The 20076-nt window shown below is 38.9% G+C and overlaps 1 protein-coding gene across 4 annotated transcripts in view; it reads left to right on the top strand.

The window, feature by feature from the left end:
* Window positions 1–20076, top strand: part of b3galnt2 (beta-1,3-N-acetylgalactosaminyltransferase 2) — a 44721-nt gene that overhangs the window by 24013 nt on the left and 632 nt on the right. For all 4 annotated transcript variants that reach the window (XM_087277934.1, XM_087277933.1, XM_087277932.1 and 1 more), the window contains 6 exon segments: window positions 7188–7298; window positions 9126–9204; window positions 9818–10001; window positions 14580–14705; window positions 14926–15085; window positions 18841–18897. In XM_087277934.1, the coding sequence (XP_087134060.1) occupies window positions 7188–7298; window positions 9126–9204; window positions 9818–10001; window positions 14580–14705; window positions 14926–15085; window positions 18841–18897 (717 nt within the window).

Below are 20076 nucleotides of genomic sequence, written 5' to 3'. Positions count from 1 at the left end.
TCATCAGTGGCTAGAAGATTTCCAACATTACTAGCCACCAGGGGCGCAACTACACATATACTGAGAGGTATGCGGGTTCAGGTTTTGTAACTTAAATAAAATAGTTTTAAACAAAAAAAAGTTACCAAAAGGCCTGATGTATCAATATGACACATAATAAATTTATAAAAACATGTATATTGTATAAAATGGATTTTGATAGAAGGATTAAAAACATTTCAGTTCCAAAAAATGTGAATATTCAGACAATTTGTTCATGTGTCAACTTTAACAGGGTTAAGAATCATTATAATCAAGTATATAGGCTAATTTATATAGGTGAATTTTTAATCCAAATATTTTATCTGAAATATCGGTTTGTGAAATAGGTCTGTACTTACATAAACATACATGTTGTGTGATCCCTCTTATTTAGGCAAAATAATTAAATTAATAATAAATAAAGAAAAAATTCAGATTAATCTTATAACTTTTGACCTCAACTGTACTGTATGTATGATTTGACAGTTTTATTTTGATAAAAATTGTAAAAAAAAATATCTAAATTTACATGAACACTTTACACTTGGCTCTGCGGCTGCATGTTATTGTGTTGATTTTGATTTTTCTCATGGTATAATTTTTTTATTTATTTAAATACAATATTATACTCATACAAAATGCAAAAAAACATTTTTAACAAAACATTTTTTTTTATTTGAAACTTTTAGTAAGGATAATTTCAAAAATAGTTTTGGCACAATGGCGCCCCCCATGTGTGGCGCCCCTATGCGCCTCATATACTGCATACCCCCTTTTTGCGCCACTGCTAGCCACTTGCCATTTTCACTAGCCACACTTTTGTTGCTTTTGTATTAATAAATGTGACTTTGACATGCTAAAATGACTTGATTTAGATGTTGTGTTGTCCACATGCCTCCTCATTCATTTCACTGTTTGTGTGTGTTGTGTGTGAGCTTGCTCACTGCGCATGAGCAAATGGGTTGTGTCGCATTGCAATTGGTTTTTATTTCACATGACTTTTTTAGGGCTCAAAATTAGGGATTTGCCAAATTTATCTCTGACTGCACCAAAAAAAAAAGATTGTTTCTTAGCCACACCTTTTAAAAGCGTCAAAACATGCAACTATATAGCTGCATACATGCGCTTTTATTTGACAAAACTTTTCTTATTTTTAAAAATTAACATTTAAAAAGATCTATTGTCGTGTATCCAAAATATGCACAGTAATCTGTCCTGGCTAAAGCCTGGTTTATACTTCTGCGTCAAGTGACCGGCGTGACCCACGGCGCATGCAACGCGCGTAGCTGTGCATTTATACTTCTGTGCGCGGTCTCTGTTGGTCTGCATTAACACTTGCGAAACGCTAGTTGGCAGTGAGGTGTAAATGTTCCTCTGTGTCGAGTTTCTTCGCTGCTTTTTTCCTGAACACTTCCGGGATGTACAAGTGGCTCAAACTCGCTCATTTTGAGGCAGGAACCGGCGGACGTGCAACAACTTTAACTATGAGGTAAACACAAAACAAAACTTTCCTTCCGGAGCTCCTTCACGGGACTCCACACTTGTAAACAATCACTCCATCAGACTCGCACCATTCACGCGGCTCTCGGTCCCGCCCAGACTCGTCAGCGCTACCAAGCCGAGCAATCACAGAGCTTGCGCTACGCGTCGTTGCGACGTGTAGTTACAATTTTTGAAAGGTGCACGTCAGCGACGCCAATGGCCACGGCGAAGGGCTATGCGTCAGCGCCGTAGCATACGCCGGTGTTTGACGCAGAAGTATAAATCAGCCTTAAAGTTCCCAGATCAGCGGTTACTACACATAAATGGAGAGTTAATCTCATATTAAAGGTTCAGGACACCCCAGAGAACTTTTTTTTTTATATTAACAGATGTGTGTGTGTTGAGCATCAGTTAAGACAATGTTAGCACCTGTCAGCTTTAATTGTGGGGAAAACTGGATAATTTTGAGCTTTTGTCAGCTAATTTCAGCTTCCGGGTTTAAAATGATTTTTGGGGCGGGATGAAAATCGACGTAGCGCAGTACTGCAAGTGCAATGATGACGCGTCAGTTTCTCATTATTATTCATAGCGGAGTTTTCTTATCCTATGAGAAGAGCCGGCTGCTTAATTATTCATGAGACCTGCCAGACCTGCCAGAGTCAAGCCCGAGCTGAGAGACACGGAAACCACGGCACAGTATTTAGCCGTTCATGAAGGCTCATATGCGTTTGTTTCCATCATCCACGGGGTTTGTTGCATGTTTTCCCCCGCGATCTTGTCAGGGCCGATCATACAGCAAAGCTGTGTGTGTGTTGCTAGCATTTTTGTCGGGAGAGCAGCTTGAGAATTAGAGAATGGCGGAAGCTATCAGGAGTTCGTTCACATTCAGACACATCGCCGTGCTGCTGTGTTTGCCTAAATCCTCCAGATTACCAGCAGGGCTAATGGGTAAAATAGACAGGTCAGGAGACCTGCTGCACTGAGTCTGCTGGATACGGGGATTGAGGGAGAAGTCCTCATTTATAGTGTTTACATGAACACACATCTTTATAATGATATAAATTGTGGTTGTCTGTATATGAAATTACGAATAACAAATGAAGCAGGGCATTAAATCACTGTTCATTTCTTTGCATTTTAACTTTGTAAACTATAAACTCATGCGTCTCCTCTTTGTGTCTCATTTTGTGAGCTAACTGACAACAGCAGTTATTTGCTCCCCTCCTCCCCTGCTGGCCACGCCCACTCCTGCCCGATGCTCGCGGAGCTCCGCCCATTAATCATGCATCTTTTGAAAAAATTCTGAAGTAGACTAACCGAAAGAGGGGGGTGTCATGGCCCTTTAAAGCAACATTATTGCAAAGGATGTTGCTTAAACTATATTACCAAAATAACTGTAAGCAAAAGAAAGCAGGTGAAACATACCACAAGTGATAATGAAAGGATGATCATGTGCCTGAGCATAATTAAAATGAAAGCAGTGACTGCTGCTGCTGCTTACAAAAGGTTTGCTGCTTACACGAGCATCGCTTTTTGTCTAGTCTATTTCAAAGGAACCGATCGCACCAGTTGCGCTTCCTCTACACACAGTTGTTTCGAGCAAGTAAACGGGAGCACGCAAACTTTTTAACAGTCGCGCGCATCACATCACCTGTGCGCACGAGTAATCATCCTCTCATAAGGTATTCCCCTGCTTTTGCTTGCGTGAACAGTTATTTTTGTAAGTTGTGCTGCTCCTCGATTCTAAGATACCATTTGCACGCATATTGGGCCATCCTCATTGTCGAACCCTGCTTTCAAACTAAAACGCATTAGTGTAAACGGGGCCTATGAAAACTACAATGTAAACACTATTTACAACCTGCCAAAGTGGCTAGTTGGAGCGGCTGCCTAACCCGCCAAAGCTACAATCTTCCATCATTTGGCGGGTGTTAATGTAAAGCCCTGCATGAGAATATCATTAGACACAGAATATTGAGTTGAGGAAAATGGTATTCGCTTGTGAAATGAAAGAAGAAACATTTCTAGCCGAGATGAACGAACATGATCAAATCAGATGAATATTTAAGGCAGAATATGACGCTCTGTCAGTTATTACACCGCTTTGCATCAGATACAAAATGATGGGAGATGAAATATGACTTTTAGAAGAGAAAGCTTCTTGTAATCTGTTTCAGGGTACAAAGCAATCATTTTAGCAGTCAAAGATGGACCATCTGCCCGTTTGACTGCTATTAATAACAAGTCAAAATTGTGATGTTGGAGGATGAAAAGCGAGATGTGAACTTATAGTCAGTATTGGCAATATGTTGTAAAAGGTAAACAGAACTGCAAGAGGTAAACTTATAATTCTGAGTGTCATAATTGTAACGTAAAATAGATGAACATAAAGCTCGACCTGTGAGATGTTGTAGGGATGGTTTACAGTTTGACTCAAAGAATGCAGCCCAAGCTCATTCTGGAAACGTAGCCCCGCGGACGTTTCTGGAGACCGCGATTTACGTGGCCGGAGGTACGTACGGACGCGTTTAGTTTTTTTGAGCGAACGCTGCGTGGCGGTTTGGCGCCGCTCCGCTCCTCTTCTTCGCGCTCGCCGGCTGACGGCTCGCCTCCGAGTGGAGGGCTTTCCCGATGCAACCAGTTTGTCCGCTTAGCTCACAGCGTTGCGCCGGTGTAGCGGAGGCCCCGGAGGAGGAGCCGGCGGCGGGGACGATGACCGGGATCGAGTCCGGGGAACAGCGGTTTTAGAAATCAGGTAAGATGAAAAACGTAATCCGAAAAATAAGGGCGAGAACGCAGCGGGATCTGAAAACGGGGTCGAAATCGAAGACGAGGGCTTTTGCTTTTTTTTTTTTTTTATTCTGGACGGCTTTTGCAAACCGTCACACGGGTTTAGGGAAGGAGGAGGAAGAGCCGCTCGCGGATCCGCGAAAACAAAAAACGCTTGAATACGTACCTCCCCGGGACATATGTCGCGGTCCGCAGAAACGTCCGCGGGGCTACATGTCCACAATGAGCCCGGGTTGACAGAATGACCAGTCTGGTAGATGAAGAAGAGCCGGAGTCAGAGATTTAAATAAATAAATCAAGTTTACTGAAGATATTTTGCAGTTACATCAGCAGAAGCCAGCTTCAACACTCGCAATGAGTTCCTAGGCCGCTCTGCTTACAATCACCAATCAATAACAATTATACTCTCACATAACGTCATTAACTGCGTCACACATACAGTTCTTCTAACCTGATTGGTTAAAACACAGATAGACTAGGAACATTTCCATGTGGGGTTCGTGCGTACAATTCTGAACATTATCTAAACATAAACGTCAGACATCCCTTAGATTGATTAGAGCTGACTCCAGACCTGTGAAACGGATCAACAATCAAATAAAACACACTCACTTAAAGTACTATCTGTTTCTTATCCAAGGCTGAGTGAACTGTCAGCTGTCTTTATCAAAACTGGTTAAAAACCGTTATAATCTACATTCAGGCAGTTATATTCTTACTACACAAAGTCTATTTTGAATAAAAAGTAGAATCACTTTAAAATAATTAACGGTAAAAACAGAAATCAATTTTAAACATTTTATATAGTATTAACTCATAGAAATAACAATAGAAACAGTTGCTTTCAGCCCTCAGTTCCTCTCAAGGTCTCCGTGACCTCTGACTGTTTGGTGGCTCCTGAAAACAGTTATAAAGAGACAGGCCAATGCACTGAACATTCTTATATTAAGCAGTGTGTTAACTTTTTCATTAATTAAAATCAATTCAAAGTTAAATACTCATTCAAAAAATCAAATAATTATATTTAATAAAAATAATGAGAAACAAGATGATGAAAAGGATAAATGCTGATTCATGCTGAGATGGATTGGAAGGTATGATCTGATATATCCGAATCCTTCAATGTCAACTAACCGTTTAGAAAAAAGTCTCAGAGTAAATTGAATTATTAACAAAAATAGAATTGCTAGAGAGGTGGCGCAGTGGTTAGCACTGTCGCCTGTGTTGAAAAAGAATAAACGATTGAAGAAAAGAGAACCCAGTCCAGAAGACTCTTTTATTGAGACGTGTTTGTTAGGGCCTACTCACACTATGCCATCCGTACTGTGCCTAGGCCCGTTTCCTGGATCGTTTGAGAAGTGTGAGTGCGCTGAATCGGGCTCAAGCACAGTTCACTTGGCCGGCCCTAGCCCGGTTGGAAGAGGTGTGCCTGAGCCCGGTTGACTTGGGCTTTGGCGCGGTACGCTTGTGTGTGAGTGTAAAACGCCCTAAAGCCCGAAACTGAAAGCGAGACGTGACTTTTACAGGGCTGTTTCATATGGATTTATTAATTACTGTTCAGTGAACGCAAACTGCCGTAGTTTATTAAAGACGCAAACCCCTCACAGCACGACAGCTGCACCTTCAGCAGACCTCCTCATTCCTGCAGCACGAGAGCTTTATGATTGTTTATGAGCGCCAAAAGTGGCGGATCTGTTCGGCGAAATATCTGACTGCGTGTCACCGCATCCCTAAGGACTGTGTGGCAAAATTTGACCATGTCAAACGACTGAAACGATATAACTAGAGAAATCTCCACTGTGCTGCTGAGTGAGAGAGCGCTTCTCACTGAACAGCGCAGCAGCGATGATGTAAGCGTGCCGAGGCCTGTTTGTGGTGCGAGCCAGGGCCGTCGGGGGAGACCGGAGGGGGGACAAGCGTGCTTTGGCCCGGTTCGAGGCAACTGTACCTAGTGTGAGTACGGCCTTAATCTGCAGTCATACAGCGTCTTCAAGAAGTCCATGTGTCTGCAGAAGCGTACTGGAGGTCTGCTGTCTGCGAGTTTCATCACAAGTCTGAATTTAGACAAAGATGTCCTGTCTATATTGTCCTGTTAGGAGGAGGGGAGATGGCTGAACAAAGCATGCAAATTCAGTATTGGAGTCAGCATGATAAATTGCCTTTTCAGGCCTGATCTCATCAGCATGGAAGTCTGCAGAGTAGATGACAACATCATGATAACTGGCATATAGGTATTAGAAACCTGCCCAGCAACAGACCAGATGAGTTGATCAACAAAAGTTTTTCTTTAGCATGAAAGCATCAGCGAAGACAAAGGCAGAGTTGTTAGCATTAAAACAGTGTGCAAATGAAGTTAACTGGTCCAGCTTATGTTTTACACAGCAAATGCCCTTCCAGCTGCAACCCATCACTGGGAAACACCCATACACTCTCATTCACACTCGTACACTGACCAATTTAGTTCATCAATTCCCCTATAGCGCATGTGTTTGGACTGTGGGGGAAACCGGAGCACCTGGAAGAAACCCACGCAGACACGGGGAGAACATGCAAACTCCACACAGAAATGCCAACTGACCCAGCCGGGGCTTGAACCAGCGACCTTCTTTTCTGGAAAAAGTCCATTGCAAAATGTAAACAGAATTACTAAGAAAACAACAGAATTGCGAGATGTGTCATAATAAATCATAATAGAGTTGTGTCATCTAAGCTAACCCTTTTCAAAGCACTCTGAATTGCTAATTGTACACTCTGAATTCTTAAAGTCCTAATTAAAGTGAAGTAAACTGAATTATTAACACAAACAGAATTGTGCGATGTACTTTTCTTCTTTATCTTTCTGAATGCTGCTATATGAAGTTATGCTGATTATTTGAGCTGTTGTTCTTCTGCAGGGGTTTGAGGGATCTCTGCTCTGGGAAGCTGAGGACTCCACTGCTCTGATGTCTGTCAACACGTCAGCACTGCGGCTCAATAACGGGGGAGGAGTTCTCCACTTCAGATCGGTCAGACAATCGGCTTTTTTGTGTTTTAGATGAGAATGAGGAGATGCATTAGTAGGTCCAATCCCAATTCTATTTTTGTACCTCTTCCCCTTCCTATTGACCCTTGGAATAGAGTGTGAAGGGGAAGGGCTTCAAAATTTACCCCTGAGAATTGGGACAGCGCTACAGCACCTGCACACCTCATCATATGTCATCGTGAGCTCTTGCTTCATATGAGATCAGATGATAGCAACTGCTGTAGTGATTCCAGTGGTGCTATTTTTTGGTTTTTATCTTTAGGAAATCACTGAAAGCATATATCATGTTATCATATCGATCTAATCTGTGAATAAAATCGTAACTGTACTGTGTGTTTACACCTTGTTAACACATGAAAACAACATTAGCATTATAGCACACACTGTAAAAAGCTCATTCCCAGCCACTAGACTTTTCTGACAGAAGATTTCAGTGTTGGATGTGAAAGTATGTTGCGAGATTACAATACAGAAGTTCTTATTAGCGATTATAGATAGCGAAATTTAACAGTTTTGTTTTTGTGTTTTTTTTAAACATGACTGTAAATCACACGGTTATTGATGTATTAAAACAAGCATGTTTGTTGTAAAAATTCGTAATAATGACAAAAAAATACTAATTTGTGCATCTTCTGTCTTCCGTGTGCTGCCGTGCTGCCATTGTAGATGGTGTATTTTGAGAAATTTTCTTTCCCCTTGAATTCGAGTGTGGTCCTTAAAAATCTCTGTTTCAAGGGCTATCTACCCCTCCCCTTAGCCATACGTCTTTAAGATAAAGAGAATTGGGACACCACTACCCCTTCACGTGAACATGCATAACCAGGGGTAAGGGGAAGGGCTAAGGAATTGGGCCTAGGAGTTACAAACTCACAGTCGCAAAGAAAAAAAAATCTGTGTTTAGAATTGTCAGATGTAAACTCTTAGGTGTAAAAAAAATCAAGGTGCAAACTTGGAAATCCTAAAGCTTAAGGTTTTAGTGCTTAAAAAAAGTCTTTATTGAAAATTTGAATTGCGAGATGCAAACTCATTATTTAAAAAAATAAAGGACAGAATTCTGAGGTTTAAATGATTTTTAAACAAAATTTGGTTTAAAATAAGAGAAATAAAAATTCAAAGCAAATTCAGCATTTTGAAATAAAATGTCAGAATTGCATGATGAAAAATGTTATTTATATATATATATATATATCTTCCCTGATTTGCAAGATGTAAACTAATTCTTAAAATCATCATTTAAAAAAAGGAATTGTAAGATGTAAAATAAATTCTGAAAAAAGTTTTTATTTTTTTCACTTATTAAATAAGTTGTAATTGCAAGATGGAAACTCTTAGTACTAAAAACAAGTCAGAATTCAAGCTGTAAACTTGGAGTTCTGAAAGATTTTAATTGTTAAATGTAAATTCATCATTCCTAACGTCAGAATAAAAAGGAATTGCAAAATTTTTAACTTAATTTAGATTTTTTTTTAAATTTATTTTAAAGTTACCTGCGAGATGTATACTTAGTTCTGAGTCAATTTTACTCTGAGAAAAAAAATACTTTCAAGATTAAAAACTAGATATGAAGCAATAATTCAGACAAAAGTGCAAAGGTGCAAATCCTGTATTTTTAGAAAAATTTTATTGTATACAGAATTCTTTAATAAAATAGTAATAAATAATTCTGTATAATAAATAATTCTTGCTATAATAAAAAGCAATAATGTTCTAATATAATATAATTAATCTTTCACATTTAGACATTTATTTTTAAATGTGTGTTTTTAGTGCATGGGTGAGTTTCTGCTGATAATAGTCTGTTTTTCCTCAGATTGAGGAGGGAACGTTGCCTCACAGAAATGCTTTGGGCTTCCCGGGCTTAGCTGGAGGATTTACCTTTACAGTGTACGGTAGGTTGAGAGGAATTATGCAGGGTTTGTATCCGGCTTTTTTCATGGTTGATGATTGAAGGATTTCAGATTTCATCCTGACGTAGCAGAACATCTTGATCACTGGCAGCTTTCCACTGATAAAATGGAAATTAATCAGGTGGACTACCGTTCAAAATCTGTAATCTAGTGTGCTCCAAAACAAAACGGCAAAATTCATATTTCTAAGATATTAACCTGATAAAAACAACTAAAGAATTGTCACTTCTTCCAACACATGATATGACCTTATACAGTACTTTAGTTTCTCATTAAATCTTCTGACCAATCAAATGCTGTCTAGTATCAAACATTTCCCGCCCCCTTACTGATGCTATTGTCATATTTGATTGAGCTCAACCACTCTCACTGGCAGAGCTGTGATAAAAACAAAATGCCATTGGCTGTTTCTTAAAAAAAGGGAGGAGCTGTCTATGTTTCACATCCAATAAAAATGTAAATGTCAAAGCACTTCACAGGACCTTTAATTTAACCATCATATTCAATGGCATATCATCATATTCATTCATCTGTGCCCGTTCTGAAGGGTTTGCACATCCATCCAGTAGTTTGATGGTATTTGTCTGTGTTTCAGATGTGGAGGTGTTGTCTGAGATGCTGCGTGGACGTTCAGGACGACAGAAAATCCGCGAGGCGCAGCTAAAAGGGGAGGACGAAGCCCTGCAGGAGGAGAGTCTCAGGCACGGAGACATGGTGTTTGTGGACGTGGTGGACACTTACAGGAACGTGCCGTCAAAACTGCTGCAGTTTTATAAATGGTCAGTGCGGCACCCGATCACCTCTCAGACCTCGCTCTCCATGTGCATTTTGTGCAGATTTTTGTGAACTACTTTGCAAATTAGCTACTCATTTATATCTTATATATAGATATGGCTGTATATCGGCACTAGTGGGAGGCGTGCGTTGCAGGTCGAGTGCCTTAAGCCTGGTTTATACTTCCGCGTCAAGTGATCGGCGTGACCCACGGCGCATGCAGCACAGGTAGCTGTGCATTCATACTTCTGCACGCTTTTTCTGTCGCTCTGCAATGACACTTCCGAAATGCTAGTAAGTAGGGATGTAACGGTATTGTAAATACCGTCATACCGCAATATTAATTTTTTTCGATATTACCGAAGTCGCATGACTCTGTAAAACTATAGGTCTTCTGAGAAAATTTGCTCAGGCGAATGAAGCGAACAGGAGGTAGCGAAAACTACAATTCCCTTCAGCCCATGCTTGACCATCATCCCTTGCGGTCTGTTGTTGCTACAGATCCAGTAATGCGGAAATGGAGTGTGCTGCTAGAAGCGGGGATGAAAAAGAGCTGGAAAACTCTAAAGCAGGTCGCACACCAGAAGCGCCGCTCGGCGCCGCGACACGGCGCGTACATGACAGTTTAAAGTATCGCACACCAGACGCGCACATTCGAATGATATTTAACATGAAACTAATCAGATGGCGCTCTGTGGCGCGGCTGAAAAATGAACTGCGTCCTGAGCCGTCGCCGGGCGCCGCCGACAGCCGCCGACAGCCGCCGACTTGCGGCGCCGGTGTGTGTATCCTGATAGAAACCTATGATTAGAATTCTAAAATACGTGGCGCTGCGTGGCGCTGCGCGGCGTGCTGCCGAGCGTCGCTTCTGGTGTGCGACCTGCTTTACACGCACAGTTCAGTCCTGCATTATCTCCGTGTAAGTTCAGACTTCGCAAGTTTGATCAAGGCTGCAGTCTCTTCTTCTCAGTTTGATATGGAAAAGCAGATTATACCGAGGACACGGGTAAATCTTCAAAGGGAACAGTGTACTTTATAACTTCATTCACATCACCCTGGCTTCGTTGTTTCACTTTCTCAACAATAAAATGTAAACATGATTTAAGGAACATCAGGTCATCTTCACTGTGTGGATATTTATAACAAAACGGAGCCGATAACAACTGCCTCCTTTCAATTTCAGTGAAAATACGAAACACAGCCTCTCTTTTGCTGAGTATCAGCTTTAAGAATTGATAATGGCCATTTTAAAAGTATAACATACAATAAGTTTATACATTATAGGAAATAAAGGCAAGCGATCAGTCAATATACAGAATGTACGTGGTTACATTAATCATTAACTTATCTTTGCGCTCAGCCAAAACACGTTACACGAGAACAAGTAATAGATTCCAATGCCCAAAGTCAGGGAATATGTCGTTAGATAAAGACAACAAGATAAATGAAATATCCCGTTTAATAAATATAGTGAGATTAGATCCAGCGGGAGATGCTTGATGAGAAGTCCGACTAGCAGAGCTCTCATCTGTGTAGATGGGCTGAGTGTGATTAAATGTTGAATGTGATGAGTTTTCAACAATACTAAATTGAAACTTTATTTTTTTACATGGTTTAATAATTTTTTGTTATTAAAATTGAAGTTCCTGTTTCAAAGCTTACAGATAGATGGCTAATTTGTATGTCATTGACACTTTTGGCACTTTTTTGGAGTATTTCCATAAGTTTTGTTTTTTCCTGTAAATGATTCAATAAATACCGTACCGTGACATTCATACCGAGGTATTACCGTACCGTGAAATTCTGATACCGTTACATCCCTACTAGTAAGTGTTCCTCTGTGTCGAGTTTCTTCGCTGGTGTTTTGTTTTCCTTAATGTGAAAGTGGTTCAAACTCGCTCGATTTGAGGTGGGAACTTTAACCATAAGGTAAACACAAAACAACAGTCCACCCGGCTCCTTGTGAACAATCAACACTTGTAAACAGTCGCTCCAACGGACTCACGCGGCTCTCGGCCCCGCCCACACTCGTTAGCGCTTCCAAGCTGACAAATCACAGAGCGTGCGCTTTTTTTATTACATTAAATCCGAGGTGTCACTTTAAAAATGCACACGTCTAACGTTATAATGGAAGCATTCGACTGCTTTCCTAACGTTTCATGCTCATTTAAGACAAGATTAGTTGTGTTTGAAAAAAAAAAAAAACACCAAGATCGACATTTTTATATGTTATTATTATTATTAATTATGTGCATGTGTCTGTTTAAACACGCACCCAAAAGCCAGACTTTCGCTTACGCTTCGCGTGTATAGAATCTGTTTGGGAAACAGCGTCTGTTTATCACTATGGAGCACATCAGCTGACAGTCACGCACCCTTATATGACTGTTTTGAGGATTGAATAGGATGGGTGATGGCACCTGTAATCCAAAGGAAATGGAATCGTGCCGTTTTTAATACTTACTTATAAGTGTTTTCATGTTTTCAATCTTAAACAAAGCGAAAGCACAGAACAGACTCACGTTTAAGAGCAAGGGGCGACCCCTGGTGGTTCGGCGGTATGGGTTGCATATAGTTAGGCTTGGCTGTTCAAAGAAAGACTGAAAATACAGGAGAAATACGGAAAAATACCTATACGGGATGATAGCAGGATAGAACTGTCAAATACGGGAGAATCCCGGGAAAAACGGGAGGGTTGACGGGTATGCCAGTGCTGATATACAGCCATATTGCACTGCTTTGAGCGTGATATTGCGTTTATACAACAGTTCAACAGCATAATTGTGTGTGTATGTGTGTGTGTGTGCGTGCAGGCGTGCGTGCGTGCGTGTGTGTATGTATGTTTGTATGTATGTTTGTATGTATGTATGTATGTATGTATGTATGTATGTATGTATGTATGTGTATGTGTATATATATATATATATATATATATATATATATATATATATATATATATATATACATATACATATATATATATATATATATATATGTATATATATATATATATATATATATATATATATATATATATATATATATATATATATATATATATATATTTATATATATATATATATATATATAAGAAAATCAAACACTAAGTGTCTCAAATTTTTTTTGTACGAGGAACTACTTCCTTCCGCCATTCATTCACATCTGCAGCTGACGTCAGGGCAGCAGAAGCCGTTGCTCATTCAACAACATCACTTTAGAGCTAGTGTTTGAATGATTCTCTAGCGTAATGCCTAAAGTGATGACAAAACTGCTGATTTTGCTCACATTTTTTGATTATAAGGCTGAACTGCATGAAATGCCATTATCTACAGAGATTTCCCAGTATTTCTCTGTTGCAATTGGCATATCACAATAATTAACCCCAAAAAGTCAAAGCAAAGCAAACACTAGCAGATTGCTATGGTATAAATACAGCACTACAGCGTACAACAGAGAGAGACTCTTTGCTTTTCTTAGTATGACAGGCTGATGGCTGCCGACGTGCTGAATCTCTGAACTTATGAATATTTAAAATAAGCACTATCCTTATAAATAAACTGCATAGTTGCAATCTAAACAACGACATTCTCGCCTAAAAAAAACTCAAAAGTACATTATCTTGTGCAACAGCTGCAATATTTGTCAAGCTTTTTTTTTATATTCTATTTTAAATTTTATAATTATTATTAATAATGTATTTTTTTAAGTAATTAGGAACTTTAAAAAATGAATGTATATTTACTAATGAAATATTCAATTAATGACATTTCCTGATACTGTCTGTCAGGCACTAGCTATGTTTCCATCTAAAAATGCGAATTAACTTTTTGCGCAAAACTGTAATATCGCATAAAAGACGTGCGAATAAAGCATCGTTTCCATCCAACAAGTTAAATCGAACAAAATCGTCTCTTCTTGATTAACTGGCACCAAATATCAACAGTAAAAACTGCATTTGCTGCAGTAGGAGAAGCTGCATCAATCTTTTCTTCGTCTAATAAATTATTTGCGTCTCAGAAGGCAATCCTGACACGCAGTGAACGCATAAAGGCATAAGATGCAGAGCACAGACTTTCTTATTTCTGTCGCTAATTAATAATATAATAACACTAATACTGAAACGGTAAGGCGTTTTAGAATGACCAAAACAACAGTTCAGATGGTTTACAGTGTGCTCAGCCTGCTGGTTTGTTATTATAACAAAATCACATGACCTCTTTAATGTGCATACGGAAATTTGTTCGGTAAAAGTGTTTCCATCGTAGTTTATGCGCATCCTTATTAAATAAAAAGTTTATCCTACTCAGATATGCGCATGTTTTTTTATGCACATTTTTTAAATATGTGCACATCTTGCCGTTTCCATCAATCGATTTTTTTGTATGCGCATCTCCAAAATGCGTATGAAAATAGGTGGATGGAAACGTAGCTAGTGAGTGTACTTTTACTGTAGTATCTGTGATTTCCTCCTTGTAAACAGGGTTTGTGATGGTCTCTGTTGTCTTTATAGACTCCTGTAATCAATATTGTGTCTGTTCTTGAGTGGAAGCAGCTTCAGGGTTTGGGATTGCTCTTGGTTTCAGGTCTGTGGAGAACGCTGACTTCAGCCTGCTGCTCAAGACTGATGATGACTGCTTTATCGATGTAGATGCCGTCCTGATGAAGATGCAGCGCAGACGCCTCACACACACCAGCCTGTGGTGGGGAAAGTGAGTTCACTATAATCAGTCATTACTACACAATATTACCATTTTACTCAAACTCCAACTAAATGCAGAGAAACATCAAGTTGTCTCTTTATATATAGAGGTCAGGACTTAGTCCAAAGTCTGTTTTGTTTTACGTCAGCCATTCAGAAGTGGGCTTGCTGTTGTACAAACTGCTTTGTGTGTTCGCTTGTCTCTTATTTTTGACTAATATTGTGTTCAGCTTCCGTCAGAACTGGGCTGTGGATCGTGTTGGTAAGTGGCAGGAGTTGGAGTACGCCAGTCCTGCGTATCCAGCGTTTGCCTGTGGATCTGGATATGTGGTGTCCAGAGATCTGGTGCAGTGGCTCGCCAGCAACGCTCAACACCTCAAAGCCTACCAGGTACATCTGCAAGCATCTTACACATGTCATAATACAGGCGAAGACTCAGTTTTCTGGGATTTTTCTTTTCTTTTTTTTTCCAAAGTGATGTTTAACAGAGCAAGGGCATTTTCACAATATTCCCTATTTTTAAAGTTATTTCTTTTAGTTTTGCTGGAATAAAAACTGTTTTTATTTTATATATCATATATAATTTATTATTGATTATTTTTCAACTATTTTTATCAATATATATATATATATATATATATATATATATATATATATATATATATATATATATATATATATATATATATATATATATATATATATATATATATTTAAAAAATGTAATTAATTAATTAAAAAAAAATTTTAAGATTTATTTTTGACATTTTTGCCTTTATTAGATTGGACAGTATTAAGACAGGAAGCGAAGTTGGAAAGAAAAAGAGAGATGGGGGTACGGTAGGGAAATGTCCTTGAGCCGGGATTCGAACTCAGGATGCCCTGATGTGCTACTGTCCCAAATGTCGGCGGGCTAACCACTAGGTTATTGTGCCAACATAAGTATTTTTTAAGGTCATTGTTAGTAGCCTTCTTCATTTTTTTGTCTGTTGGCTATAGAATAAACCACTGTTGTCCATTAACTTGCCTAATTAACCTAGTTAAGCCTTAAAGACCGAAACAGCCGTTCGCGGCGAAAAATAAGTATTGTTCCTAAATGTTTAATAACTTTTGATCCGCTAATCCGATCTGTACAATTCAAAGATTGGCATAAAGAAGAGAGTCTCAGCTTTCCGGAGGCTCTGGAATCAGTGTGGTTATGTCATCACATTTTGACAACGCTGATTTGACAAAGGAACGCTCGTCACTGTGTCTCCAGACAAACCAGACATGATGCATTGATGCATTGTCCCTCCTCCATCCCCAGATTGGTTTAAACTCGCTCTCTCTCAACCAATCAGCATAGGTTTCGCTTTGTGGACCAGCAATCAGCAATTTGAACAACCCGAAATGAGAAATAGACTGTACATTTACGCACAGCTAAATAAAACGCAAAAAAAGTTTTGCAATGCATGAAATAATCCTCTTAATAAGTACTTTTGCATGCAGAACAGCACAAAAACATGACAAAACATTGACACAGCAAAGACAAAGTGCTGGTTTTGCTGTTTTCAGAGGACACAAATGACGGTGCGGTGGTTTGTCTGCAACGCATAAGTTGAGGAGCAGCAGGGTCAACACCATATTCTGGCACGTAAAACCTAAGGATGGTCCATATTGAGTCTAGTTTAGTTATGCAACTATTTATAATAGAGTAAATATTTATATCAATTTTTTTACTGAGGATTTGCAACATGTTTATTTGGACTTTGACGCATTATTGCTTATTTTCTTATTTTTTATTTGTTCATTGTAAGTGGTTTTGTTTATGGTAACTGAAAATATATTATTTGGAAAAAGTCAAACTTGCTTCAGTGTTCTGTTATTTTGTAACAATCTTTCTATTTAGTTCATTCCCAGAACTTTTGGGCAAATACATTGTCAGTAAATAAATGCACTAGTTTTTTCCCACTGAAAAACGCCTTAGAATAACATTGAAATAAATTACCATAACTTGCTCAGGGAATTGTGGATGTAGACAAAGTTTATTTTGGAAGTATAAAACATCATAGCATGTATTTCTAAAGAAAAAAAAAAAACTTCATGAGGTTTTGTTTGTAATAACTAGAAAATGCCACTTTTTAAAAAAACGTTTTTCTTAAATTTCTGAAATATTTTCTGTCTGTTCATATGTTTTTGGACCAAAAAAAGGTTTTAGACTGGACCTTTAAATGATACAGATTAAAGCTTCCGGTTCTCCTGTTTAAAATAATATATGACACTTGAGGCTGACTGCTAAAATACCAGTAAAACTGCTTTAAAATAATAATAATAATAATATAGTCCCATTAGGTGCCCACAAAATACCTCTAGGTCTTTAAGGGTTAAGCCTTTTAAATGTCACTTTAAGCTGAATACTAGTATTTTGAAAAATATTCAATTTAATTCCTCTTTATTTCTCTAGCACTTTTACAATGTGGATTGTGTCAAAGCAGCTTCACATAGAATATCATAGTGAATTGAAACAGTGTCAGTTCCGTTTTCAGTGTTTAAGTTCAGTTTACTTTAGTTTAGTGGGGTTTAATTTTCACTGGTGTAAGTCTAAACACTGAAGAGCAAATCCATCAATGCGCAGCTCCACAAGTCTCAAACCAAGCAAGCCAGTGGCGACAGTGGAGGAACAAACTTCACCAATCGACGAAAGTGAAGAAAAAAAAAACACTTTGAGAGAAACCTGTAATACATGCATGTATTTAATCAAGCATAAGTACACAGTAAATACATGTATTTACACAACAAGTACATTGTAACAAACTATTAATTCCTGTGTAAGTATATATTAGTTAAGGCCACTTAATACAAAGTGGGACCCAATAATCTAATCGAGGGGTCATGAAAGCATGAATAAGCTTTTCCGCATCAGACATTGATATCATATGTTGAAGTTTGGCAACACTTTTAAGATGAAAAATGCAGTTTTGCACATCTAGTCAAATATTATTTACTGTCATCATGGCACAAATAAAAGAAGTCAGTTATTAGAAATTAGTTATTGTCGGCGCCTAGTAGTTAGTGCGTCGACACATAGCACCAAGGTGCTCACGGCGACCTGAGTTCGATTCCCAGCTCAAGGTCCTTTGCCGATCCTTCCCCTATCTCTGCTCCCCACATTTCCTGTCTGTAAAAATCTCCACTGTCCTCTTCAAATAAAGGTGAAAACCCGTAAAAAATAATAAATAAAAAATAAAGAAATGAGTTATTAAATTCATTCATTCATTTTCTTGTCGGCTTAGTCCCTTTATTAATTTGCGATCGACACAGCGGAATGAACTGCCAATTTATCCAGCACATTTTTCACGCAGCGGATGCCCTTCCAGCTGCAACCCATCTCTGGGAAACATACACATTCACACACACACACTCATACACTACAGACAATTTAGTCTACCCAATTCACCTGTACCGCATGTCTTTGGACTGTGGGCGAAACCGGAGCACCCAGAGGAAACCCACGCGAAGGCAGGAAGAACATGCAAACTCCACACAGAAACACCAACTGAGCCGAGGCTCGAACCAGGGACCTTCTTCCTGTGAGGCGACAGCACTACTTACTGCGCCACTGCATCGCCCGAGTTATTAAATTATCATGTTAAAAAATGTGTTTCTAAATTAAACATCATGTGGAAAATAATGGAAAGATGCATATGATGTGTTGATTAATAGTATTGTTCACCTGAAAGATCCAGCATGCATCTGCATATTATCATCATATTAAGATAAAAATCCCTATAAAGTGAGATGTACAATGACTCCATCAGCAGACGCTTTATAAGAGAAGATGTTACCCTCCAGTAGACTAATGGTTTGAACTCATCTTCTGTTTTCTCTGTCAAAGATTTCCAAAGATCAAATCAATGCCTGCAGATTCATCTGTAATGATTTCCCTCGCTCTGAAGATCTCATTTGTTCTGGACGTGGAGTCTGTAATCCATTTATCAATATTATAAATGCACTGAAGCAGGAGAACTGCTGCTGAAAGAGCTCATTCATTCATTCTGATGATGATGATGATGATGATGATGATGTGTGTGTGTGTGTGTGTGTGTGTGTGTGTGTGTATGCTCTGGACAGGGTTTTCAGCATGTAAATGTGTGTGTGTGTTTCAGGGAGAGGATGTGAGTATGGGCATCTGGATGGCTGCTGTTGGGCCTCGCAAATATCAGGTGAAGAAATGAACTGTGATTTCAGCTGCACACCCCAAGAAAACAGTTCAATAACGAATTAGTACTGTGCAAAGATTGATGGCATCCGAAATAAAAGCTTGTTTTGACGTGTGTGTGTGTGTGTGTGTGTGTGTTATATATATTTATCTATACAACAGTTCTGTCTGGTTCTTGAATCTGATTGGCTGATAGCTGTGCAATATTTTGCCAGTAACATCACACAAAGGCCTCTTCACCCTTCACTGTGTATTACTCCACCCACATAAAGCCAGCAACAAGCTGGGAGACACTACAGTTTGACAAATATTCCTGTTGTTAGACAACAAAATGTACTTTTGAGGCTTTTTTACTCAAGAATGTAGTTGTTTAGATTGCAACTATGCAGTTTATTTATAAAAACAGTGCCTATTTTAAAAATATTTACAATTACTGAGAGAGCTCGTCGGCGTCCATTAGCCTGCCATAGTGTAGTAGACCAAAGACGGTTAACGTTGTCTATCCACAAGATGGCGACAGGACCGCATAATAAGCTCTTGCTTAGATTAAAACTTATGCGTGTTTTCTTGAGCGCGAAGCTAAAAAAACAGAAGCATCACGGTTTTTAAGGTGGACCAGATAGAGTCAATAAGAAGCTGCGAATAAGAAGCTGAATTTAGCCTCGTCCCTCCTTATCGCAAACACAACAGCAGTCTGGTAGTGATTGCGCTGTTTTTTTTTTTTTGGGGTTACTTATTGTGATATTGTAACGGTCGCTTAATATTTAATATTGATTCAAAATTTAGTCCTGCGCAGATCTCTACCTGGCACACGTCACAATACTGACGGCCACAGAGAAATACTGTAGACTGTAGGGAGATATCTCTATAGACGGATGGCATTTCATGTCAGGTTTAGCCTTTTAATCTTAAAATGTGAGCAAAATCAGCTGTTTTAGCATCACTTTAGACATTACGCTAGAGAATCATTCAAACACTAGCTCTTAAATGACGTTGGGGAATTGGTAACGGCTTCTGTTGTTCTGACATCAGCTGCAGATGTGAATGAGTGGCGGAAGAAAGTAGTTCCTAATACAAAAGGGTTTTAGACCCTCCGTGTTTGATTATTATTATTTTTTTATATACAAGATTGTGCCGTCAAACTTTTGTATGAATGCAATATCACACTCGTAGAAGTGCGATA

This window comes from Danio rerio, chromosome 13 (genome assembly GCF_052040795.2).
Source record: "Danio rerio strain M-AB ecotype USA chromosome 13, GRCz13ab, whole genome shotgun sequence".
In the NCBI taxonomy this organism is placed as follows: Eukaryota; Metazoa; Chordata; class Actinopteri; order Cypriniformes; family Danionidae; genus Danio; species Danio rerio.
This window is presented reverse-complemented; position numbering and strand designations above follow the sequence as displayed.